Raw genomic sequence first — 27,507 nt, 5'->3', positions numbered from 1 at the left:
CGGATAGCTTTCTTAAAGTTGGATGAACTGGGCTTACTGTTAGGACTACAAGTACAAGACTTAGCAGCGCAGAAACAGAGTTTAGAATTACGTCGATGAAAAGGTTAGACATACAGGTAATAAGATATGCAAAAAACAGTTACTCAAGCAACTCGATGCATTTAGCTCACGCTGTGCATGAATATGCACTAAAGATCATTGTCATTGTCTAATCTCCAAAATACTGTAAATCACTTTAATATAGCGGCAGGAAAATATGGCAGTTGGGGGGAAAAGGAGTACATGTACATGTAGGTCACGGCACTTAATTTTAACGGTGGAAACAAACATTACTGTCTCAAGTATTAGCGATCAAACATTTGCGATGATGAAATTTTAGCTGTTGACTAGTGGCTGTTAAATCAGCTAATATCAAGCTACAGTTAACAAATGAAGAATCACAGTAATCTCCCAGATAAGAAGGGCTCCATCTCACCCTGTAGACTCTGTTCTGCACCTGGCACTCCGCCGCGGGGGAGGAACACTCCGGACAACACTTCCCTGGGCTGACCACCTGTTCATCCTGCGGGGGAACAACAACACAGGATCAGCAATGGGAGTAGGGCAGGGAAACTACACAACAACACAGGATCAGCAATGGGAGTAGGGCAGGGAAACTACACAACAACACTAGATCAGCATTGGGAGTAGGGCAGAGAAACTACACAACAACACTATATAAGCATTGGGAGTAGGGCCGAGAAACTACACAACAACACTATATAAGCATTGGGAGTAGGGCAGAGAAACTACACAACAACACTAGATCAGCATTGGGAGTAGGGCAGGGAAACTACACAACAACACTAGATCACCATTGGGAGTATAGGGCAGGGAAACTACACAACAACACTAGATCACCATTGGGATCGGGAGTAGGGCAGGGAAACTACACAACAACACTAGATCACCATTGGGATGGGGAGTAGGGCAGGGAAACTACACAACAACACTAGATCACCATTGGGATGGGGAGTAGGGCAGGGAAACTCAATACGTACTCTTCTGTGGGAAATCAGCAGAATCCCAGATTCAGTACAAAGTCTACTGCACCACAGGGTTCAGTAAGGGCACAGTCACAATTAGGCACATATGATGACGGTCGCCGCAGCATATGATGGAATTGTCACATGAGAACTGGGCGAGATCCCGCGAGATCACACGAGAGCACATGAGAGCTTCGAGAGTAACTGTATCCGGGCTTCAGAGCTTGACACGATCTGGTTCGAGTCGGACTGCACCGATTTCCGTCCGATATTTGCCCTTTTTGCGCGCCAGTTTTTCCACCGACGCCCGTACTACTCCTTCGACTTTCGCCCAGACCTTTCTCCCCGAGACCAGCAACTTCTACAACGGCCGTTTCTCCACCTTTCAAGCATGTACGGAGCAGGTAAACGGAAAACGAGGCCCCCTGCGCGGTTCGCACTTTCCCCCACCGAAGAATCTGAAGAGGGCGGATGGCTCTCCACGCCCGACGCCATGTTGACTGAGCAGCTGAACAACGAACTTTTGGACGTGAGCAGGCGGATAGAACAGATGAAAACCGATTTGGGCATTCAGGAGGCAGAACTTGAAACGGCAAAGACCCCCCTCCCCATATCTCCGCGGCCACGAGAGGAAGACGTCACCGGTTCTAGGTCCATCTTCCCAGGGGGCTTAGCGGCGCCCAGCTCCCAACAAGATGGCCGTCGCCAGCAGAGTGTTCCCGTCGGCGTGCAGAGGCACTTCGCGCCGTCCCACAACAGCGTGCCCACCCTGCGGGAGGTGCGTGCCTTCCATGCCTTGCACAGTAACCCGCCACCACACGCGCCAAGACCTTCAACCGGGCAGCAGGCCTCCGGCGGCGCACTCGGATCTGAGAAAAGCCCTCCCCTCGAAAACCTGCAGCCTTCCCCGGACGGCGATCCACTGTGTCCAGGTAAAAAACTTTCTAGTGGTTTATCAAGGAAGGCACACGATAGAGTGGTTAGGGAAGTCAGTTGGCCCCACGAATTCGTATTTTCGGCCTTCAAACCAGTCACCCATGACTCCCTAACTTGGGATCAGTTAATTGCAGGCGAAATGGCCATTATCCTGAGTCCGAACACACATCCCATGGAGAGCCGGAACCGGGGCCACGTATTGAGGGGTCTGATGCTCGACATCCCCACATATTCCTTCGTCGGCATCAGAAACTTCTATAAGATTTTGTGGATCCATGTTGAACACGGTCTCGTCACCATCGACACCGAGACCACCACAGCGGAAGTGCACAAACTCAAAGAAGAACACCTGAGGAAACCCTCAGCTGACTCTGGTGTTGCGAGCAGTTTGCAAGCTAGTCATGGTCAAACAGCCTACATGGACAGAGGTGCCGGGCCAAGAACCACGTACTGTTATAGATATCAGGGCAACACGTGCTCCTTCGCCACAGACCATATAGCTGCCTCTGGTGTGTTGCACGTCCACGCAGGCAAGTACTGCTCCAGGCATAGACCGGGAGTGGATGCCGGACATCCGGCGAGGTACTGCCCACACAACAAGGACCGGGGTGGTCAAGGCAATTACGCAGCGGCGCGGGACAATTTCTGACTAGGTCCCGCTCACAACACAGAACTGCCCAATCTGGTAAAAACATTGTCTGGACTCACAACTTCAAGCCACGTCACCCACCCCCCATCCCCACCCCTCCCAACACCGAAGGTCAGCGCCTTACGTCCACGCCCTGCCCTGAAGCCCTCACACACCGAGATGGCGAGTACCAGCCCAGAATCCCCCGCACTGATGCTCCCAGCACCCACATCAGTGAATCCCCGCCCCGAAGACCGTCCCTCCAAGCCTCCACGCAATGAGATGGCGAGTACCAGCTCCGGACCTCTCGCACTGACGCCCCCAGCACACACGTCAGTGAACGCCCGCCCCGAAGACCGTGCCTTCAAGCCCGCATCCATCCACGGAAAGCACGCACCAGCAGTTCCCCACCCTGAAGCCCGCAGTCACACAGATGGCGAGTCTCTCCCCTGCAGTGTCAACTACCAGCGCCCAGCCCAGACAGCGAGTCCCACCACCCTCGTCGGCGGAGCAGTCTGCAGCCGGTTCATTACATGAGGTCATCTATGCCTCAGACGCAACCACAACACCGCCAACACCTACAGCGAGGCCGTAGATCACTACATCGACAAGGAGATCGGGCATGGAGCCACGCAGGGCCCCTTCCAGCTACCGCCGTTCGGAAGCGACTTCATCGCGTCCCCACTCCAGACTTTTCGAAAGGCACCGAAGGCGATCGCCGGGTAGTGGTGGATCTCAGTTTTACCCCAGGGTCCGCGGTCAACGACCGTATCGCGCCCAAACAATATTTAGGCGACCCTCTTAATCTCACCCTTCCGAGTCATGAGGCCTTGGAATCCTTGATCAGGAAGAAAGGTCCCGGTTGCATGCTCTTCAAGAGGGACCTGAGTCGTGCCTATCGTCAACTCCCGGTAGACCCGCACGATTACCACCTGTTAGGCTTTACCTGGCGTGGCGGCCATTACTTTGATACCGTGTTTCCCTTCGGGTTACGTTCGGCTGCGATGGCGTGCCAACGGACTACCAACGCAGTTACCTTCATCCACGCTTCGCAGGGTTATGACTGTGTCAATTACATTGACGACTTTGGCGGTGCAGAAACCCCAGAAAAAGCTCAGCACGCCTTCGACGCCCTCGGTCGCACCTTCCGCCATCTTGGCTTAGAAGAGTCAGCAGATAAAGCGACACCTCCGGACACGCGCATGACATTCCTGGGAATTGGTTACGACACCACAGAGATGTCCAGAAGCGTGACTCAGGAGCGGCTCTCGGACACCCTGCGCGAACTTGACACCTGGACAAACAAGAAGAGAGCTACGAAGCAAGAGATACAGACTCTCTTGGGAAAATTGTCCTTCATCTCAGTTTGTGTCCAACCAGGCAGAACTTTCCTTTCGCGCATTATAGCAGCACTGAAGGGACTTCGTCGGCAACACCACCGAACTCGCCTCCCCAGCGAATTTAAGAAGGACGTTCACTGGTGGCGTACGTTCCTGCCAGAATTCAACGGAGTCTCTTTGATCAAAGACTCGGCACGTCACACTCTCCCGGACACCCCGACCACCGACGCGTGCCTCACAGGGTGCGGCGGTACCTTCAACCGTCAGTTCTTCCACGCGGCCTTTCCACCCGCGATCGCCAAGCAGGGACACCCCATCCATCGCCTCGAGATGCTAGCCATCATCCTGGCTTGCAAAGCTTGGGGCGAGAATGGCATGAAAATTGTACGACAATTGGCAGCAAACATGACCAGACCCTGATAAGACAGCTGAGAAAAACAAGTAAAAAATACTGACCCCCTGGCAGTTGAGCTGCGCACACTCCGCAGTGAAACAGCTGACGGCGCCGGCCTCGCAGACGCAGAACTCACAGCCGGTCTCGTTCCACATGTCCCCGCTGTACCGCGTCACGCCGGCGCGCTCACACGGCGCTGCGAGGGTAAAGGTCAAGGTTACAGTCATTCCCGCAACACACTAGGTTACCGTGGAGCCGCATAACATTGTGCTATCACTACTGTAGGCGGCTGGTCTACTAGTAGTGGTGCGAGTTCAACTCCCACTCTTTCCTAAATACTAAGTGCTAAGCAGAGAAATCAGTCTATACACAGCCTCCCCTAAAGCCCCCCTCATCAACACACACCCTTCCCCTTTACCCTACCTAACCCTTGCCTTACCCCCTTACCCTACCCCCTTACCTTCAGTTAAGCCCCCTTACCGTACCCCTCATACCCTATCCCCTTACCCTACCCTCTAACCATAACCCCCTTACCTTAAACCCCTTACCCTACCTTCTTACCTTACCCTATCCCCCTACCCTATCCCCTTACCGTAGCCCTCCCCCTTACCTTGCCGGGGGACACAGTCAGGACAGCAGCGTCCTTCTCTGACGATGCTCAGGGAATCCTGTAGACGACAAAGTCTCACTACGACATCTTGCAATGTTCACTGTATTTCCATTATCCACATGTCGTGTAGTGCAAATCTATAATCATGTCAAAGGTAGTACGATGTATCTGTTTCTGCATCTGTATTTGTAAAGCCAGTAAAACTGCCATTCGCGTAACATACCAGCTTTGCAGGCACGCGGCACGGCAGCAGCTGGTTATATTACACTGAACGACCTGTCACACCTAGTCTTTGCTTAGTCTGGCTGTGAGCGATGTGAGGATGTTCCTAGCAATGTATTACACGTAGAGCCGGTTAGTTACACCACAGCAATGTACTACACGTAGAGCCAGTTAGTTACACCACAGCAATGTACTACACGTAGAGCCGGTTAGTTATACCACAGCAATGTACTACAGGTAGAGCCGGTTAGTTATACCACAGCAATGTACTACAGGTAGAGCCAGTTAGTTATACCACAGCAATGTACTACAGGTAGAGCTGATTAGATACACCCATGGACTGCTGAAGCTGTACTTACAGGTGGGCAGGCGGGGTTTTCCGGACACGAGGTGCGGACGCAGTGCGGGTCGCCGTGACGACAGACGCAGTGCATGCAGGGGTCGGGTTTCCACTGCTCGCCGTGGCGGTACTGTCGGTTCTGCGCCGTACAGGATCGCCCGGCGCACTCCGGGCAGCACTGCCCCGGTCGCACCACCGCCTCCTCGTCCTGCAGGGAAAAAAGCCTGGTGGTTTGTTTGCTTGTTTGTTTGTTTTTTGTTTGTGAACTGGGAGGTATTGTTTTTGGTGTGTCTTTATTTCCACATTCTAGGCACATTGGGGACACTGACAGGAAGTGAGGTCAGAGGACCCAGAAAGGTCCCAGAAGAGATTATCAAACTTTAAGGTTATCTCCTCTCCTGTATGTTGCCTTATGGGAGCATGGTAAAATGTATAGACAGAATTTGTGAGAAATAAATTCAAAATAATGAATAAAACAAGAGATTCACAACACTATTCTTGTTGTTGTTGCTTGCCATACATTGTACCCTAAAGTTGCTGCACAATTTAGTCCATTAATTTTTTCCTAAATGTTCCATTTTAAAACAGACTAAGCGAACACCTTGTCTCCTTACCTGGGCACACACCACAGGTGCGCAGTCAGCGATGTAACACCTGGTCTGTCCGTCATCACAGGTGCAGTGGGTGCAGGGGACCGGTTGCCAGGTGTCGCCATCATGGTAACGGTTGTCTCCATAGTTACAAGACCCTGTGGGACACATGTCATCTATGATGTACAATGGTAGTAATATTGGGGAGGCAATATTAAGTACTGTCTGAACGAAAGCCTTTTTGCGTACTACGTCAAACAAAATATTGTACTACTTCATCCAATGTTAGCAAACTGCAAATATTTTTCTACTCGCAAATTGAGTTTGAAACTCACGTCCGGGTCAGATGCATGTTTTGGGGAAAAGGACCAGCGCGGACGCCGGCGCAGATCCCGGCGCGGACGCCAGCGCAATTACTCTTCTAACATCTTTAAGAAACCAGCAGAAGAGACTCAAGTCTGTGACCTTCCACAACCAAAGTAAGGTACCCATTCACACCTTACGGACATGTTTTGAGGAAAAGGACCAGCGCGGATGCCAGAGCCACAACTCTTCTAACGCCACCAGAGAAGAAAAAGAGGAGGAAAAAGAGGAGGAAAAAGAGGAGGAAAAAGAGGAGGAAAAAGAGGAGGAAAAAGAGGAGGAAAAAGAGGAGGAAAAAGAGGAGGAAAAAGAGGAGGAAAAAGAGGAGGAAAAAGAGGAGGAAAAAGAGGAGGAAAAAGAGGAGGAAAAAGAGGAGGAAAAAGAGGAGGAAAAAGAGGAGGAAAAAGAGGAGGAAAAAGAGGAGGAAAAAGAGGAGGAAAAAGAGGAGGAAAAAGAGGAGGAAAAAGAGGAGGAAAAAGAGGAGGAAAAAGAGGAGGAAAAAGAGGAGGAAAAAGAGGAGGAAAAAGAGGAGGAAAAAGGAGGAAAAGAGGAGGAAAAAGACTCACGTCCGGGTCGGATGCACCTGGGGCAGCAGTCCCGCTCCGTCTGGTGCTGAACCTCGCCGGGCAGACACGCGAGCGTCGGGCACGACTCCTGCCGACACGTCACGCTCCCGTCCCAACACGAGCAGGCCGTGCACGCCGTCGGGCGCCACGCGGTGTCGTGCTGCGGGAAACAGCCAAACAACAAGCCAAGGGAGTCAGGAAACAAGATCTACATGTGCATTCCGACATGAAATCCACAGAAACATCATAATACAAATAGTACCTAAAATGTATACTTCTATAACATATACCTATCACCTAAGCTAAGCTGTGACTTATGTGGAAATGACAACAATGTTGGGAGGCTGTGACAGGCTGTCATGCATATGTTCCTCTGCTATTTGCATGATCACATTGGGTAATTATATTCCCCTTCCAGTGGGAAGGGGGATATACTGTTTTTGCTTGCCTGTTCTTCTTCTTCTTCTTTCTTCTTCTGCCAAAAACCAAGTAGATGTGCGGTGGTAGCTCTACTAATGGTATTGTAGTAAGTTATATGTACCTTATGTTACAATGTACGGATGTTATATTTGAGATGTAGGTACCTATAGGAAAGGTGAATACACCTGACAATGAATTATGCTAATGAGGACATCATTTGCATAATTTATACAAAAACTTGTATTGCGTTTACAGTAAAAGCTGTAGATGTCATATTTGAGATGTAGATAAATTTAGGAAAGGTAAACACACCTGGCCATGAATTATGCTAATGATGACCTCATTTGCATAATTTATGCAGAAACTTGTATTTCCCTTACCGTAAAAGCTACAGATGTCATATTTGAGATGTAGGTATCTTTAGGAAAGGTGAACACACCTGGACAAAAATTATGCTAATGAGGACCTCATTTGCATAATTTATGCAAAAACTTGTATTGCGTTTACAGTAAAAGCTACAGATGTCATATTTGAGAAGTAGATAAATTTAGGAAAGGTAAACACACCTGGCCATGAATTATGCTAATGAGGACCTCATTTGCATAATTTATGCAGAAACTTGTATTTCCCTTACCGTAAAAGCTACAGATGTCATATTTGAGATGTAGGTATCTTTAGGAAAGGTGAACACACCTGGACATAAATTATGCTAATGAGGACCTCATTTGCATAATGTATGTATATCCCTTACCGTAAAGACTACGGATGGCATATTTCAGATGTAGGTACCTTTAGGAGAGTTGAACACACCTGGACATAAATTATGCTAATGCGGATATCATTTGCATAATGTATGTATATCCCTTACCGTAAAGACTACGGATGGCATATTTCAGATGTAGGTACCTTTAGGAGAGGTGAACACACCTGTACATAAATTATGCTAATGCGGACCTCATTCGCATAATTTATGCATAAACTTGTTTTTCCCTTACTGTAAAGGCTACGGATGAGATGCAGGTACCTTTCGGAAAGGTCAGAAAACCTGGCCATAAATTATGCTAATGAGTGCATTATGCATAATTTATGCATATCCCTAACCATAAAAGCTACGGATGTCATATTTGAGATGTAGGTACCTTTAGGAAAGGCCGAACACACCTGGCCATAAATTATGCTAATGCCGACCTCCTTTGCATAATTTATGCAGAAACTTCGTCATATCCTTACAGTCAATGCTAAGGATGTCATATTTGAGGTGTAGGTAATGGGAGGGGAATATTCTGCATTTTCCCGAAAATGTTGCCATTCTAGTGTATGGTATGTTATTCCTCTGTCAGTACTGTGTATGAGTGTTGAAATCTGCTGGTGATTTGTTGGTTTGTTTATTTGTTTCTTGACGTGTGTTCTGTCCGTTGTACATACCCCGAGCACCTCCCCCTCGTGTTCGCAGGACCGCGCCGTCTCCACAACACACTCTGGGCAGCAGCGGCCGGGCACGACCTTCAGAACCCCACCCTGGAGAGGCACGGGAAAAAACAAAACATCTTAGACACAAAACAAACATCTTGGATACGGAACAAACTACAAACATCTTAGACACGGAACAAACAACAAACATCTTAGACACTTCAGCAGGGCAGGACCTTCAGCACCCCGCCCTGGGGAACGCAGAGAATTACAACAATCATAATTTCAATGATTGATGTTATATTTTGAAAAAAAAATCGTCCTGCTCACATTGTCGGTGTCGCAGTGCGTGTTTCGGCAGCCAATCGTCTCGCAGATGGCAACGTCATCCTCACAGCGGCACAGCGAGCACACCTCCGGCTTCCAGAAGGTCGCGTTCTGTGGAGGGAAGGTCAAAAGGTTGTCAGTCACTACAAAGTTCAGAGGTCATGGAAAAGGTCAGGGGTCACTACAAAGAGAAGTCTTCGATGAAAAGGATCAATTGACATGTTTGGATTTAGATCTACGCATTTGATATTCTGAAAAATGAAATATGGCTAAAATAATTTCCTGCTGTAATGGACTGAGCACAGGGTATTGTAACAGCAAACCAAGATGTATTTACAAACATGAGCCCACATACACAGTAAGTAAGGTGGGACCAAGTTCCAAAATAAATGATTTTGCTTCTCAGTAAGGTTGATAATAACTGCAGGAATAGACATGACTTATTACATTTTGGTGCAACCCTATTAAAGGCTATTAAAGCTCAAGGTCACGCCTGTGTTGGAACCCAGCATGTGACCTTCAGGCCTGCCGCTCTGTCATGTGCAGGTCGCCATGGGTTACGACCTTTACTAACACCCGGCCAGCAGAGGTCAGATTTGTGTACAGGGCTGCACATATGTGACAAGACTGATCTGATTATGGTGCGACCTTGTGTGACCTTGACAACGGACACCACATTGTGTGAAGGTTTTGCAGTGACCAGAGCGACCCCCAGTGGGTCAGCAATAATGTACGTAGTGGGAGGGGGGCATAAATAAAGTTAAACCTGGCAAAGATGATCAACTCTCCAATCCCCGTGTCAGGACTAATTTGAATTAACAAGAGCTGTGACATCGGAGGGTAAGATCTATTCATCTAATGTCGATCTATTTGTTGCCCTTGCACTGGAATTCAAGGTCACAGCCTGGTCAGTCTTCTGGAGAAATGTGTCTTTATTCAGGAAGAGTTCTTCGCCCTGTTTACATGAAGTGTGGTTCTGGTTTCCCAGGCCAAATCTATCAAGGACAGTTATTTAGATAAATGTCACCCGAGCAGCAAGGTCAGGTCACGACCCCTAACCTGTGACCCAGTTCTATCATGCTCCAGTTTTCTGCAGGTTGGAGATATTTCATGGTTGTCACAGTGGAGACAGGTGGGTAGGGGAGTCCGAGCAATGCAGGGGGTACGTGTAACATGAACTAAGTAGAGAAATTGGGAACAAGAAATTATCAAGTGTCGGTCTGATGATCAATCCGCATCAAAATTGGAAGATGCTGTTTACTGTAATTATCTATTACAGTATACTTTTGCTGCCATGATTCCTCCTAACCCACTGCACCTCTGTCAACAAGGCTAGAGTGTAGCCTAATGGGGGAGGCTGGGGCCCAGGATAGAGCTGTAGCCTTGAGGGAGGCTGGGAAACAGGCTAGAGCTGTAGCCTTGGGGGAGGCTGGGGACCAGGCTAGAGCTGCAGCCTTGGGGGAGGCTGGAGACCAGGCTAGAGCTGTAGCCTTGAGGGAGGCTGGGAAACAGGCTAGAGCTGTAGCCTTGGGGGAGGCTGGAGACCAGGCTAGAGCTGCAGCCTTGGGGGAGGCTGGGAACCAGGCTAGAGCTGCAGCCTTGGGGGAGGCTGGGGACCAGGCTAGAGCTGCAGCCTTGGGGGAGGCTGGGGACCAGGCTAGAGCTGTAGCCTTGGGGGAGGCTGGGGACCAGGCTAGAGCTGCAGCCTTGGGGGAGGCTGGGGACCAGGCTAGAGCTGCAGCCTTGGGGGAGGCTGGGGACCAGGCTAGAGCTGTAGCCTTGGGGGAGGCTGGGGACCAGGCTAGAGCTGCAGCCTTGGGGGAGGCTGGGGACCAGGCTAGAGCTGCAGCCTTGGGGGAGGCTGGGGACCAGGCTAGGGCTGTAGCCTTGGGGGAGGCTGGGGACCAGGCTAGGGCTGCAGCCTTGGGGGAGGCTGGGGACCAGGCTAGAGCTGCAGCCTTGGGGGAGGCTGGGGACCAGGCTAGAGAGCAGCCTTGGGGGAGGCTGGGAACCAGGCTAAAGCTGTGGGAAATCCCCCAATTATTAGCCTGGTATCACCCCTATTACAGCTGCCCAGTCTGTTTCGTCCTCTCCGCTAATAGTTTGCAGAGAAGACACTCTGCAGCTGAGCTATGGTATAGTAGGGTTGGATACAAGAGCCTCAGCAGCTATAACAGGGTTCAATATCAGGCTACCGTTATTGGGACCCTAATCTGATGTTCTGCACATGGCAGGCAAACCAGCAGGTCATCAAAAACAACCTGAACCTGACAAACCTCGCCAGATGGAACGGGTACAAGATAACTAGACTAATAAAAGCTGACCTGTTGGACATATTCAACATACACATGTAGCAGACAGTTCTCCAAAAGTGAAAACATATTAATAACCTCCTTAGCAACTGTTGCAGGTAATCAAACTTAAGTGTTCGTAAATAAAGCTGACAATTGGCTTCCACCTGGCACTGGGCCCAGATAGTTGTACTGAACCCAGCAGCCTCGTGTAGTCTCCGAGGGGCTAGTCTGACTCCTGATGGCCCCTGGGTATGTCTTGGTCATGGAGAGTTCGGTATGTGCCAGTAACCATGGTTACATCAGCCCAGTAACCGTGGTTACATCAGGTCGGGGTGTGCCGGTGTTTGACAGATGTAATTTGTGGTTTGGCAGGATTTGGTGAAACAAATTTGGGAATGTGGTTTAACTAACTGTAACATGTAGGTCCCACCAAAGGTACATGTACATGTGTTACGCAGAAGGGTGGTTATACCGGCTATACGTGTACAGATACGGAAGCTGGTGTGTTACGCTGAAGGGCGGTTAAACCGGCTATACATGTACAGATACGGAAGCTGGTGAGTTACGCCAAAGGGCGGTTATACCGGCTATACAGATACAGTGTGTTTTGCAGAAGGGGTGCACTTGCTAATTTACCCCGTCTCAGCAAGTTGTCACCCCCAGAAAACATCACATTACATCTGCATCCTCCACAACATCCTGCCAGAACTCCCACATCTGCAACATCCCTGCTAACTGCATCACTGTCACCAAGTTGCCACATGTATGTGGAAAATGTAGCGGTTCTGACACATGTATGTAGAGAATGTAGCAAGTTTGGGTGCAACAGAAGTGTAACTAGGGCAATGGAAAATGTAGCGGGTTCTGACACATATGTATGTACAGAATGTAGCAAGTTTGTGTGTAACAGAACTGGGGCGGAGGCTACAGTTTCACATGCGTACATCAAGGCGACCCGAGGTCACTCTCACCACACACACGATCACTCTATCATATGCCAACCATTATGTACCTTCACTTTGGGTACTTTATTCAGTCCTTCAGCTAATTATATATATATATATAATATTATATAATTATATAATTATAAAGTCCAATTGAAAGTAGCTGAGTCTTCCTGGACATGAAACCAACATACAATTTACAAACAAAAAGTTATTGCTATTACAGCTATTTACAGACAACTTCAACTTTACCTGACAGGACCAACTCACAGATCTAATGTGCAGTCAAACCTGTACTACTACAATGTATACAAGTAATGGCAGCACCAAGTGAGACAGAAACAACATGTAAAGCTGGAGGCAGCCCTGACTCTGATACTACAAGTTAACAGATGTTCCGACAAGTTAATGTTTTATTAAAGGTTTAACCTTCTCCCTGCTGCCTAACTCTGTAACCAATACAGAATGGGGTGCCAAACGGCTACGTCAGTGTGCTAAAGGTTAAAGGCAACCAAAGCAATATTACTTGGGCCAAAACATGGAAATAAAAAAAATGCTGAAATCTTTATGGTAATGACATTTACTAACATTGTTTGGCACATTTGCGTACTAGTAATAACATCATACTTTGAGCATTTTAAAACGACGCAAAAACGTGCCGTACGATGATTCCTTTAGTTTCGCGAGCCTACAAAAACCCTGTCGACGATTTTCAGTGAGTTCTCACATCACAACAACGTTGTATTTTTTTGCATGATAGAAGACAGTGGCTATACATTGTGATAGTGTTGTTTGAACTAAATCATGTATAGAAATGACGAAATAAATTGACTCTCAAAATCCGATTTTCGGGCCCTAATACTGCTTGGGTTTCGAAGTCGCCCACCTCTGACCCTACAGGATACGGCAGAACTTTTAAGCACTCGGAGTTATATTAAAGTTGTGGGGCTGATGGAGTCTGAAGTAAACCTTTCGGCAGGAAAAATAAATAAACTCTGACAGACAAAAGGTTCTTTCTGTGGGGTGAAGTTGGGCCGGGGATAATGTACTACAGATGTACAGATGTTAGCACATGGGACTGGAATGGAACATACATGTACATGCATGCATGTGTGATAATACACAACACACATACAAGCACACACACACACACACACACACACACATACATACAACAGCACTATAACACTCTAAAGTACACTTTTATTATACAAAGCAGCGAGTAGGACATGCCTATCATGAATGTCATGTTTATAGTTTGTGAAATAGTTAGTCGTGACCCCAAAACAGAAGGCACACGTGTGTTAGTTAGTCTTAAAGGCACTCCAAACCACAATCAAAGCAAACAAACCAACAGGCTTTTAGTTCTGCTCTCAATCACGATCCCTGAACCAGGAAGATCGGAGTTATGACTTCCTCTAGGCACAAGGCCATCTGATGTAGGCCTGTCCACAGTGTACAGTATACCCTTACATTCATAATGATTTTTCATTCATTCATTCATTCATTCATTCATTCATTCATTCATTCAATCATTCATTTATTCATTAATTCATTCTGACACTTAATAACCTTCCTGATCTATGAAGAGAATTTTGCAAGTTTTGCTATGACCTTGCCAGATGGCCAGATATGACCTTGAAAAATCCTTACATCTGTAAGAAAAGCTTGCTACATCACTTTGTGAATGATTGTCTTGTGCCATTTGTTGTTTTTGACTGACTTTACGGCCTGGTCAAACGTTTTACGATATTACAGTGTACTTTAATGCAAACTGAGGGTATGCTGGGGATATAGTAACAGTTACTAGACTAGTGTTACTGAAAAATCTGCCTTAGATTACTGTAAATGCAGAAATGTTCACGATGGTTTTGTTTTTGTCCAATACTGTAGGAGTATATATGTGACTATAGCGCTTCCGCGAACTTAAAACTACGGCGAACACTCCATTTTTGCCTCAGCGCGAAATAAAAACCATGGGAACCTAAATACATTTACAGTATATTGACTGCGGTTGGTCCCGTTCCACGGTTGGTTCTGCTACAGCCTACGAATTCAGAATCATACGACGAGTCCACGACCTACGACAAATGAGTCTGAAGATTTGTTGTGTAATGGCTGACAATGGTTAATGGTTAGACAGTTTTCTCTCACACCAGCACCTGTTCCAAGTCTGTCTGCATCCTAACCTACTCCCGACACCAAACCCAAGTTTATGAAACCCTCCTAATCTGTGAATCTTGTGAGAGAAACTGTTTGTTTTAGCACGACCTTGCCAGCTGCCAGGACGTGACCTTGAGGGGTTCTACCATCACACAAACCCTCCTTCTGAAGGGCCTCCATTGTTTCAATGTCGGGAACTGATATACACAAAACCAAGATCCGTTCCTTCCTCAGGGTCATAGGTCAAGTTCAACAGCAGTTCAGGTGAACCTGGCAGTACAGACAAGTCTGGAACACTAACAAGGAAAGGGGTTTGAACTGAGGTGCTGCACTTTCTTTGTTTTCTATACACAGATTATATACTGTAAATGCAGAAATGCTCACGGTGGTTATATGTTTGCGATTTTCCACTGTGAACTCTTTACCGCGAACCTTAAACCACCACGAAAAGCCTTTCCATTGTTGCAGACGAGAACTCAAAGCCACCGCGAACACTCCAGTTTTTCCCTACCGCGAAATTAAATCCCCGTGAACATTTCTGCACTTACAGTACACATTACAGGTTCACTGTACCAGGGAAATCAAGTTTCCAAAGAGGTTTGTTTGCCAGAAGACAGCACAGCTGACCATAAGTCCCCCTGGCTACCATAACACCCAGCCTAACTCACCAGGACAGACACCACCCCTCCTGCTGACCTTGGCTGACCTTGGGGACAGCTGCAGGTGTGAGATTGGGCAGGTGATAAGCAGTTCCATTGACCTGCTGTGGGGGGGGGGGGGACATCACCAACTTCATCTGGTAGCTCCTCTATTTAGAACGGTAATGCTTATTACATGTAGCTGAAACATCAACATCAAAACAGAGTCTGAGGGGAAGTCTCTCTCCGTAGGTGTGGTACTTGTGGAGGTGCAGCTGAGCTCTCATTCTCTAACGACATCCATTCTACGTGATTCCGGGAGGACGTCCCTATCCGAAACTTGTTTCATTTCACGTGAGTTGAGAGAGGAAACAGGTGACTGTAAGACTCTGCCTTTCCCAAGGCTTAACACTGGGGCCTGCCAGAACCTTAACCTCAAGCCAGCCAGCAGGATCTAACACTAAAATTCCAGGTTTTAACTCCGGCAAAGCTTTATTTCTACCACAGACCAGTGTTTTCTGCCCAAACCCATCAAGATGAACCAATTGCAAACCTGACTGTTCACTCCACACTCCGACCTCTGGCACGACCTCTGGCACAGAGAAAATTAAACTCACCTTCCTCACACAACAACAGTCGTTTGTCAAAATGGCTATTCCAGTCCTGGCCTTGGAGGATCCAATCAGAGGGTTCAGGAGAGGCTCTAGACCTGACCTGACCTGACCTGACCTGACACACGATCAACCCGCAGTATCTTTGCTTCTCATCTATCAGTATTACCATAGTACTGTATCAGCAGGTAAAACTGTGTTAGTATGTTTCACTTCTTCAAGTCAGCAACAGTTTCTGCAGGAAATGAGATCAAACTCTCACTGAAAAGAACTGTTTTAATTGAACTTGGTTTATCCACCCCCACCCCCATGCAACAGCGTGTGCCAAAGTACAGACTTCCCCTCAGACTCTGTCTTCTTGTAAATATTCCAGCTGAGTACTACTAGTACTGTAAATGCACTTAAGTTTGCGTGACATTTTATTTTGCGTTAGGGAGAAAATGGCATGTTCACGGTGGTTTTAAGTTTGCGTTCGAAACAATAGTAGCGCTACAGCCATACATGTAGGTGGGCAAAAAGGTTTGTGGTGGTTTTGAGTTCCCCGCAAAACTTGCTCCCCGAGTTTGCCGCAAAAAACACGATCATAAACCCACAGCGAACACTTCTGCATTTACAGTATCTTTCTCTTAACATGTCCAGAACCAACAAATCAAGTTGACATGACCTTGATTTTCCCTGATCATAGCGGTGGTTTTCTTGTTTATGAGACCAGACCTCTCAATGCGGCCCTATCAGGTGTCACTCCAAGAAATCCTGGGGTTCTTAAGGAGTCTTGTGGGAGAGCAGAAGGTCAGAGTTTGACCTTGAGAAGACAGATGTCCTCTATAAAAAGTGACCTACAGACGGGAGGGTCCAGTGTGACAAACCCCAGTGTAAGTGCTGACCTACTGCATTAGCTACAGGACTTACATACCTGTGGTGTGTGCACCACCGTGGTACCAATACAGGACTGTCAGCTTCAGTGGTATCATCCAGAATCATACAGTGGACCGTTGATGAAAGTTAGACATCCAGGTAATAAGATACGCCAAAAATAATTACTCAAGCAACTGGATAAGATTTTGAAACAGTCAGACGTTTCAGACAGTATCCACTGTCTTTCGTCAGTGACTAACGATAGGACTGAGAACAACAGGTTTTATACCAAAACTCTGAATAGATATGTTAATGAGGTAAAGACAATTTAGGATGACTTGAAGTAGTCTTTAAAAAGAAGATTAATTCAAGACAAAGTTTATGCCAATAGTTCAATTAGCTACTGTTGTTCTATCTAGCTAGTACAGTAACTAAATGTTGCTTGTCCGGGGGTGGGGGGTGGTGGGCAGTGCATTATCCCAGGTGCCTGAAAGTTGAACGCGTAGACCCCCTTTCCTGTTGAGGGCGGGGTTGTACATCCTCTCATATATTGCTTCTCTAATTCCCCGTTCGAACCAGCGTTCTTCACGATCTAGGATGTCCGTGAATTCGAGATTGAATGAGTGTCCCTGGTTGTGTTTTAGATGGTGGTAAGACATCCTAAATTGTCTTTACCTCATTAACATATCTATTCAGAGTTTTGGTATAAAACCTGTTGTTCTCAGTCCTATCGTTAGTCACTGACGAAAGACAGCGGATGCTGTCTGAAACGTCTGACTGTTTCAAAATCTTATCCAGTTGCTTGAGTAACTATTTTTGGCGTATACAGTGGACCGTTACACTACAGGGTGCAGCCCAGGGCTGTCTCCAGGACCCGTCCCTCTGTCATGACAGATTTAACAACGAAAATTAAAACATTGGGTCTCAAAGAATGAGCGGGACGGAAAAAAGATTTAAAGCTGGAGACAAGCAAAAAAAATCATGAACACTGAAGGCTGCGGTGAAAACTTGCACCTGACCCTGTTCACTCCCTGAAATTGTGTGCACCAAAGTACAAACTTTCCTCTGAGATTCTGTTTTCATGTTGATTTTCCAATCTAGCATCTTTTCTTAAAATTCTGTTAACCAAGAAATTAAAATGGTGTGGCCTTAGCTCTGAACTTGAAGCCTAACTTCGGAATCCAGCCCTAGATCTGGCATTGTTGATGGAAACAACCATGGACTGCTGCAAACTATTGAAACTTTTCTGGTGACAAGGGTATAAATAGACTCTCAATGATTTAAGCTGCAATCAGAAACGGAAGCCTTCATGAAACTTGAATCCTGCTGGTTTATTGGAGCTGGGAATATGATTGGCCTCTGACCTGGCAGGTTAAAGGTCAAGGAGAAACAGGATTGACAAACTGCAGCATGTGCTAAACCTGAACTTAGAACTGTTCATATGAAGCCTATCATCAAACAATCGCTCTCTGGTAGACAGGAGATCTAAAGCAGCATTATAACTCTTACAACCTTGCAGCTGCGCATCCGTGGGATAGGGGGCGCTACTACAGACCACCTGGTTATCCTGACTCACAGGTGTCCAGACAAAGGTAAACAAACTCTGTAAACAATCAACACTGGAGGTAAACAGTCAACAAGCTCAGGAAGCCGCTGTGCAATACAGCTGGGTGGACAGTGGGAGGGAGTTCTTCTTAGGGAAGACAATTTCGGCACAAAATCGGTGCGCTACCCCAAGTTACCCCAAATTTGCCCAAAACTCCATCACTTCTACTCCAAAACCCTCTAAGTCTAACAAAAAAAGCATTGAAAGAACATAAAATTCTAATCAAAATGGTCTAGTCAACATAAGTTACCCCAAATCTTCCCCAATACTCTCACTCTTTCCTTGAAGACCAAGAACCACCTAAAAGAAGCGTTGAAGTTACTGCATACTGCATATTTCCTCTTCACAAACAAACAAACCATTGGCAATGAAAACACAATAAGAAGCTGATAAGCCATCTCATGTAGGGTCAGGATAAGCCAATCTTCTCCCATTCCTTAAAGTCACACCTGAAGACACAAGACTCCCCAGGTGGGCAGACCTGAAGAGGTTGGAGGGTAATCCTTAAGGAAGCCGGTAATTAAAGATGTTTACAGAAGACCTGTGAGATAGAGCCTGACCACAGTCTAGCATGTCTACACACTCACATGGGGGATTATACTGGTGGTACAGGGAAGCCTGCAGTAAACATCATATTTGTACAAGGATTGGGCATACTGTGTGGGCATACCATCTTCTTCTTCTGTCCCTTACAAGTGGGGTTTACAAGGGCAGTACATTTCTATAGGGTAGCCTGATGTTAAGACATACATGTACATGTACATCTATGTTTAATATACACAAAGAAGCCCGGAGTATATATTACATGTACACTTATCTGTAGCTTAAATAGTGCACTTGGCTTCACTACTACTTGCCTGTTGTAACTTATAAGTTAAAGCCAAGCACACCGGATAAGTGTGTTGGGTTCTTTTATGTGCAGAGGTTTGACACCATAAGCTCCCTCACATACTGCATGGGAGGCCGGCTTTATGTCCCTAACCGAAAGGACGATGCGACTCTTTTCCAGACCCGGGTGCAAACCTGGGCCGCTGTCTCCACAGAATTTAAAGCAGATGTGGTGAGTGGCAGCGTGCACAGACCACTACACCATGCGGACACAGAGGATTACATGGTTAAGTACATGTGTACAGGGGACCTGTAGTAAATACCAGTCATGTTTGTATAAGGAATGAGCTAGACGGACACACCTATCCTCATACAGGGGACGACATGGTCAGTACATGTGTACACGTACAGGGGATGACATGGTCAGTACATGTGTACACGTACAGGGGATGACATGGTCAGTACATGTGTACACGTACAGAGGATGACATGGTCAGTACATGTGAACACGTACAGGGGATGACATGGTCAGTACATGTGAACACGTACAGAGGATGACATGGTCAGTACATGTGTACACGTACAGGGGATGACATGGTCAGTACATGTGAACACGTACAGGGGATGACATGGTCAGTACATGTGTATAGGGGAACCTGCTGTAAATACATGTATGCTATGTACAGGAATACTGGAGTGAATACCACTTGTTTGTACAGTGATGGGGTAGACTGACACACCTGAACCTTATTACACAGGGGATTACATGGGTGGTACATTTGTACGGGAAACCAGCCGTAAACATGTATGCTATGATGTTTGTAAAACAGCTCAATAAACAATGGACCGTATTATTGGCTTCTTCAGGCCACTTTATACTTGTGTAGGGTCAGCAACAAAGACTTCCAGCCCAAAATGCAGGAACAATTCAATTCTTGGAGTCTTCCTAGGCTCTATCAGGCTCCGCGGGTTAAATAGTAGAAATTGGTCAAAATAGAGTCAATTGTATGAAGGGAGTCGGCTACGGAGATAGGGTCCAATATTGCAACCCTAGACTGCGGATGGGAATGTTACCCTCCATGGCCAAAGTCCCCCGGCAAATGTTCTCCCTATAGCAAGCGCGGTTAGTCTGGTAGAGACTAAAGAGTCTTCCTGCCCAGAACCAGAGTTTCCCTCCCCACTGCCTGTAGGCCCCAGGCTGTGGAACACCGCCGCTCTGATCACACCACACTCCCGACTAATGAAAGTTCCTGTTCTAATCCTCACTGGACCCCCAATGACCTTGAGACTTGACCTTGGGGGAAGAATGTTAACTACAAAAGACCGCAGCTACCTGGACCTCAGTAAGGCTGCTATCAACTTTCTTCAGGTCCTTTGCTGGGGAACTTCAGGGGATTTTAAGAAGTTCTGCTGAGTTAAGGTGACTTGTACGACTTAGCTCAGTAGCAGGCCTGTCTCAAGGACCCGTCCCTCCATAAGGCCACACCAATTAAATTTCTTGGTTAAAAGATTTCTATTTTCAAAAAAAAATAAAAAATTTAGAAGAAAAAAATTTTTTTTTTCTAAAATGTTTTTTTTGGGAAAATAAAAATCCGTTAACCAAGAAATTAAATTGGTGTGGCCTAGTGGGGACAGAAATATGCTTGTTGGGGCAGACAAGGAACTCATTGGCCTGTGCATGTCTCATCTCCATGATATCTATTATGAGGGGGGGGTGTAACTGGAGGGCCAGTTGTAGGATTTTCTCAGGCATGTTGGCCCTTAGAAGACCCAAGAAACAGTCTGGCAAGCAGGCTAGCATGTCAATCTCCTACTGCAATGTAATGTACACTTGTAATGTACCCTAACAAGCCTGGATGCCAGGCTTCCCTGCGTGTGCAGCAGCTACTGAAGTTCCCAACACTTGTAAAGTTGCCTAACAAACCTGGGTTCTAGGCTTCCCTGCGTGTGCAGCAGCTACTGAAGTTCCCAACACTTGTAATGTACCCTAACAAGCCTGGATTCCAGGCTTCCCTGCATGTGCAGCAGCTACTGAAGTTCCCAACACTTGTAATGTATCCTAACAAGACTGGGTTCTAGGCTACCCAACACTTGTAATGTATCAAGTTGTTGGTGCTGCCCTCTGACCCCTGGAATGTTTACATGCGGGTTTGGGGGAGTCAGTAATGAGTTCTTCCCTTCTTCTTAATTACTGCAGCACTGTTTTCACTGGAGGACATGTTTTCTCTGCTGAGTGTGTGTTGTACATGGGGGGGGGGGTACAGATGGGGTGTAGAAACACAGGGTACATGTACATCAACTTTTGTCAAGGGCACATAATTTTCTCCTTCTTCCTTTTGCAGGTAGACCTTGTACAAAAGAAGGTAATCCACAAAACGTCTTGTTCCACAACAGAAGGGGTCTGCATGGGGGAGGAGGGGAGGGGGGTATCGTCAGTCTTAGCTTAATTCAGCAAGGCAGCGGCAGGCCGGCTTACATTGGATTTGGTAGGCTGGCTTCAATTTATGCTGAATTCATCTGAGCCTGTAGATTTCTAAATGCTTGTGGTGGCCAAATTCCCCTGGCAAATTATTATTCTCCCTACATGCATAAATTTTACTACTTCTCAGCCAGCATAGATGATAAAGTCAGTTTGGTACTTTGAAGACGTATTTTCTAAGATGTTTTGTTCCTGAGAAGTCTTGCTGATTCCCAGCTGCAGTTTCCCAGGCAGACAGAAGTCACCACTTCTCCTCTCTGCCCGCTAAATTACAGGGAATCAGTCCGTCCAAACCGCCAATCAAATCCCTCCTATCGCCATGGTTACCACCATAAAGCCAGTTTGATTGGTCACAGATGGTGTGGTTTTCTTTAATTGAAATAAAAGTCATGTCTGTACCTGAATCTGAACTAGGGCTGCACTACGGCCTTAGGGCTGTACTGAGGCTGTACTAGGGCCTTATATATAGGGCTGTACTGAGGCTGTACTAGGGCTGTACTAGGGCCTTAGGGCTGTACTAGGGCTGTACTGAGGCTATACTAGGGCTGTACTATACTCTCCAAGCAGAGCTAGGGTTTCGGCTGGTTTTTAACGTGTTTTTAGGCGTTTTTGTCGGGCCTTCTACTTTGTCATCGTTTTTGTTGTGCTGCAAACCCAAGCTCCTTGGGTTTGCAGCACAACAAAAACGATGACAAAGTAGAAGGCCCGACAAAAACGCCTAAAAACACGTTAAAAACCAGCCGAAACCCTAGCTCTGCTTGGAGAGTACTGTACTAGGGCTGTACTGAGGCTATACTAGGGCTGTACTAGCAGGATTTCATGGGGCGTCAAACACATGCTGAGTTTGGCTTGTGTGTCAAACTTTTCAAAGGATGGAAAGAAATGGTTGTGCCCTCGAGGCCAAGTGCCATGTTTGCTTTAATATTACATGCTCACATTCATCTGAGGTATAAATCATGATGGTGATGATAATAGATGAGGAAAGAGATGGGGAGGAGGAGAAGAAGGAGCATGAAGATGATGAGGATGGTGATAATGAGGAGGAGGAGGAGGAGGAAGAGTAAGCGGAAAAGGAGGAGGAGGAGGAAGAAGAAGAGGAGGAGAAAGAGGATGACGAGGAGGCGAAAGAGGATGATGAGGAGGAGGAAGAAGAGGAGGAGGAGGAGGAGGAGGAAGAAGAAGAGGAGGAGGAGGATAATGAGGAGGAGGAGGAGGATAATAAGGAGGAGGAGGAGGAGGAGGAGGAGGAGGAGGAGGATGGTAGGGATGAAGAGGAGGAAGATGATAATGATAATGAGGAGGAGGATGGTGGTGATGATGATGATAATGAGGATGATGATGACAATAACAAGGAGGAAGGAGGGATGTTGGTCACATTAGTCTTTGTCTTCAGACTCCTTGACAAGGTCAACCATCTCATCAAGAATGCACACACAGCACAGGACACACTCCCAGCCTGGACCTTTAGTGGCATTCCCTTCACTGTGACTCCTTATTTCACAACTCACGACCTTGCCATTTGCACGACCTTCAACTCCGTTGACCATGAACTCCGTTTGTACCAGTCTGACATCCGAGGTTCCATACAGAATGCACAAACTTCTGGAGATTGGTTCAATGTCCTTGAGTCCTAGTCTACAGATGAATGAGTCTTTTAAACATTTCAACAGTTGTCTCTTGCTGTACTGCGTAAAATTTTTGACTTCTTACTGAGAAATCATAGACCAGACCCACTGTGTAGATTGAACTTCAGATGATACTGTGGTTTTGAATAACATACCAACAAACATAAAACAAAGCTACCATGTTGACATACCAGAGCGACTTATATTTACACAAATATAGTCTGACTTTGACTTCTACTAAGAAATCACAGGCAAGACACAACATGTACAATTTCCGATAATACTGTGGTTTAGAATAACATACCAACAAACTTGAAACAAAATGGTCATATTGACATACCAGAGAACTGATATTTACACAACTATATAGTTTCTACATCCACCAAAGCTTAAAGACAGACCACCCTGACTGCATGGCAACAGAGCTCAGATACAATTATCCTCAGTCTGTATCAAACCACAACATGTGTTTGTACAAATACTGGAAAATGGCAAATGTTTCTAAGTGGTTTTATGTTCACGTTTTCTATGGTGACCTCTTCTAGCCTCCGTAGTGACCAAGCTCCGTAGTGACTGCTGGCTAAAAAAAAATTCGCTTGCTAATCACGGCTAGCAAATTTTTTTTGAGCCAGCGGTCACTATGGAGGCTGGTACTCAGACCTCTTCACTGTGAACTTACAACAACTGCAAATACTACGGTAACCCCTTTTACAGTAAAACCCAGCAGCATGGCAGTTTTAACGCAAACACTCCATTTGCTCCCTACCGACGAATGACAGAGAAGTCAAATCTCTATGAACATTTCTCCTTTTACAGCAACATGGCAGGAAAGTTTGGATCAGACCAGCACGGGGGGAACAGAGAGTTAAAACAGCAAAAAAGCTGTTTTCCAGAAGAACAAAAAAAAAACGGAATTGTCTTGGATGTTAATTGGTTACATGATCTCTACCAAAATTTTGAGAAAAAAAGGAACCATAGGAAGACAGCTCACTTGAGATAATATAGCTTTTATCATTTGTTGGACACATGCATATGGCTACATATATACTGAACTCATATTAATTACAATACCTTTCAATAACGGCACATAAAAAAACCCATCAAAATCATTATCAAGCTTGCACTTTATCCCTGCCAACTGCTGAGACATTTGTTCTTAATACACCTATTTACATTCTACTGGTGTTGATACAGAAAACTTCCCACATGTACAAACAGTTTTACAGAAAACCTGATGCTTTCAGGAAGTGCATGATGGGAACCAGATGATGCTGAGTGGTAGAGGTGGGAGGGGGGCGGCAGCTGTATGACCTTCATTACAACTGAAACAACACAAGGTCAACGATCTCCCCTAATTACTGGCTGCTAATTAGCCCTCAGGAAGAAGCCCACATGTACCTCCCTGGTGGGTGCAGGGACACTAACTCATACTGTAGATTGTGAAACTTGCAACTTGGTTTAATTTTTGCGGTGGTCACTTTACCGCAAATTCACAAGACATAACACAGCAAATACAAATGTATATCTTCCTTGTAAAGTTCTAACTTCTATGCAGACTGTATCAATCGCAAATTCAAAACGTCCTTTTCCTTCCTACTCCGAAATAAAACACCCGCGAAAGTAAACTCATTCACAGTACTCACCTCCTGCCTTTGAGGATTAGATACTGTGGAAGTCATTAGGCAGGAGAAATAAATGTTTACTTTTTGGTGCAGGAGAACATCAGATTGCCTGAGGGGTTACAGCCCTATGTTCCGAAATCCCTATGTTCCGAAATCCCTATGTTCCGAAGTCCCTTTGTTCCGAAATCCCTATGTTCCGAAGTCCCTTTGTTCCGAAGTCCCTATGTTCCGAAATCCAATTAGTCATTATTTACTTACTAAGTACTTCTTACAACGAACGGTAAAAGAAAGAACACTTTAGTGACTTCAGTTACGATGGTATAGGAGAAAATCGCATTTTGTGTGTATCCAAATTATTAATACGCTGCGGGTGTAAGGACGCCGTCCTCCGTCAGAAAATCCAACTCCTTAGTTTTTTTGGTATTGTTATTCTTGAATACAATCGATGTCGGCACCTTTCGCATATATTGTTCACATCAAAAACTTGTTTGTCAAGATTCAAGTCGGTCTTTCTAAGTTTATACAAGCGTCATTCATGTCATACTTTTTCTGCAAACTATTCCTGCGACTAAAAGCCGAAAACCTCAAAAGAATTTGTATTGGAGGACCAGTCATCGATCAATTCCATTTCTATCGGGATACATAAAAGATGAACTTGAAAAATGAAACGTATTTCCACCGCTGTAATTTCCGTACACAGGCCGACTCAAGCAGCCGAGGACGCCATGTTGAAGTCATGAACATGCCCGCATGTTCTGAGCTCTGATTGGCTCAACTTATATAACCTGTGCTCTGATTGGTTGATTGAAAAAGCGTTAGTGTTTCACGTGATCAAGATGGCGCGAGTCTTTCACAACAGTTTGTAAGTTGTAGCAAAAGCTACCCAAAATTAACCGCGTTTTGGAACAATTAAAGCAGTTTTTCGCGGCCTTCGTTTCGATATCGATGAAAATGTATTCCAAGCCTCTTCTGCAGACAACATTCGCTTAATTTTCTCGGCATGGAAACAAAATTAAATGCATGTAAATAAATCATATATGCGTGGCAGGAAACTTCCGCAAGCTCTCCTCGGCGTAAATGTTGCCGCATAAAACATATCTTTACTCAACAATTTTGCCTCTCACAGTGCGGAAATAGCGTTTAAGAGGGTTCAAAATATCAAAATTTTACCTTGCGCTACCGAAAAAAAATGATAACACCCGTTTGCTCAAAAACCTCGCGAACTGCTGTCTTGCGAACATAATAGACTTACAGTATACGAAGAAAAATTTTCAGCGCGGATTGAGGTCATGAATATGCGATGTATATGTGTGATGGAACATTCACTTGGATTTCGGAACATAGGGACTTCGGAACATAGGGATTTCGGAACATAGGGATTTCGGAACATAGGGATTTCGGAACATAGGGATTTCGGAACATAGGGCGGTCACCGCCTGAGGCCCAGTTTTGTTTAGCTTCAGTCCCCTAAAGCCCCCCCCCCCCCCCCCCCCCCAACCCCACTTACCCAGATCTCCGGCTGCCATTAGTAGGACCAGCTAGTGGCCTTAGCTAGTGGTTTGTCTTAGAAGTAAGCAACACAGTAACTTACATGGGGCGTTCATGCCCCTTTCTCAGATGACATGACAATAAAGTACACAGAGTCAAACATAAATAAAAGGCAGACATGACAGATTATAACGTTATTCCATTTCAGCTATGATTGTACACTGGGTAGAATTTGAGTCTCTGATTTGCGTCCAAATTTTTTTTTTTAGATTTCGAAGAATTCAGTGACAATGTAGGCAGCCCTCCTGAATCCATTCACAAAGCATTGTTCAATAATATGTAACATCAGGAAAATTCTTTTGTACTGATTCGGTTCAGCAACAAACCAACCAACCAACAAACAATGTATCCTAGCAACACACTACGGCAGGTGTACACATAACTTCCTGCCAAGCTGAAGTCATCTTGGCAGAAGTAAGAATTACTTAAGCAAGTCAAAAGTTAAGTCACGACATATTACCAGTAAACCTTCTGCGATAAAACTTCAACATTTCCATCCGCACATCTTCTCCACATCTTCAAGATGTCTGGACTTACTTACCGGGAACTTAAACTTGACCTGCTGTGACCCCTAGTTGTGAGACTGTGTAGAGAACCAGTGGGGGAGGGTTACTGGTGCTGTGTTCAGGTCGTTATGGTTAATGAGAGTGTCTGTCGGGACTGTCAATTCTGCACCACCTTTTAACACCTGAGCTCTGCTGTCAGCCCAGGAGAACTCCAACCTGCCTCTACTATTATACGCCCAAAATAGTTACTCAAGCAACTGGATAAAATTTGGAAACAGTCAGATGTTTCAGACTGCATCTACTATCATTTATCAGTGGTCAGTCTAAGTTTATTGTCACACGAACACTGACGAAAACATAACCTTCTTGGCAAAGGTAATAAAATCTTTTATTGATTTCAAACCTGTACAAGTGACCACCTCTACATAAGGACCACCTGGCCATTGATATTCAGTCAAACCTGTACAAGTGACCACACCTCTACATACGGACCACCTGGCCATTGATATACAGTCAAACCTGTACAACTTCTACAAGTGACAATCTCTATATAAGAACCAACTGACGACTTTTTGGTGGTCCCTTGGATAATGTTCCCTAACGAGATCAAAGCAGTC

The 27,507-nt window shown here is 46.0% G+C and overlaps 1 protein-coding gene across 1 annotated transcript in view; it reads right to left on the bottom strand.

The window, feature by feature from the left end:
* Nucleotides 1-27,507, bottom strand: part of LOC136448639 (extracellular matrix organizing protein FRAS1-like) — a 99,557-nt gene that overhangs the window by 48,581 nt on the left and 23,469 nt on the right. The window contains exons 3-10 of the mRNA XM_066448277.1: nucleotides 9,175-9,282; nucleotides 8,860-8,952; nucleotides 7,015-7,174; nucleotides 6,110-6,243; nucleotides 5,515-5,703; nucleotides 4,934-4,991; nucleotides 4,386-4,519; nucleotides 476-562 (exon numbers count right to left, since the gene is read on the bottom strand). Of these exons, the coding sequence (XP_066304374.1) occupies nucleotides 476-562; nucleotides 4,386-4,519; nucleotides 4,934-4,991; nucleotides 5,515-5,703; nucleotides 6,110-6,243; nucleotides 7,015-7,174; nucleotides 8,860-8,952; nucleotides 9,175-9,282 (963 nt within the window). The remainder of the gene's footprint in view (nucleotides 1-475; nucleotides 563-4,385; nucleotides 4,520-4,933; nucleotides 4,992-5,514; nucleotides 5,704-6,109; nucleotides 6,244-7,014; nucleotides 7,175-8,859; nucleotides 8,953-9,174; nucleotides 9,283-27,507) is intronic.

This window comes from Branchiostoma lanceolatum, chromosome 14 (genome assembly GCF_035083965.1).
Source record: "Branchiostoma lanceolatum isolate klBraLanc5 chromosome 14, klBraLanc5.hap2, whole genome shotgun sequence".
Lineage (NCBI taxonomy): Eukaryota > Metazoa > Chordata > Leptocardii > Amphioxiformes > Branchiostomatidae > Branchiostoma > Branchiostoma lanceolatum.
Note: the sequence above shows the minus strand (reverse complement) of the source record. Positions and strands in the feature narration are given on the sequence as shown.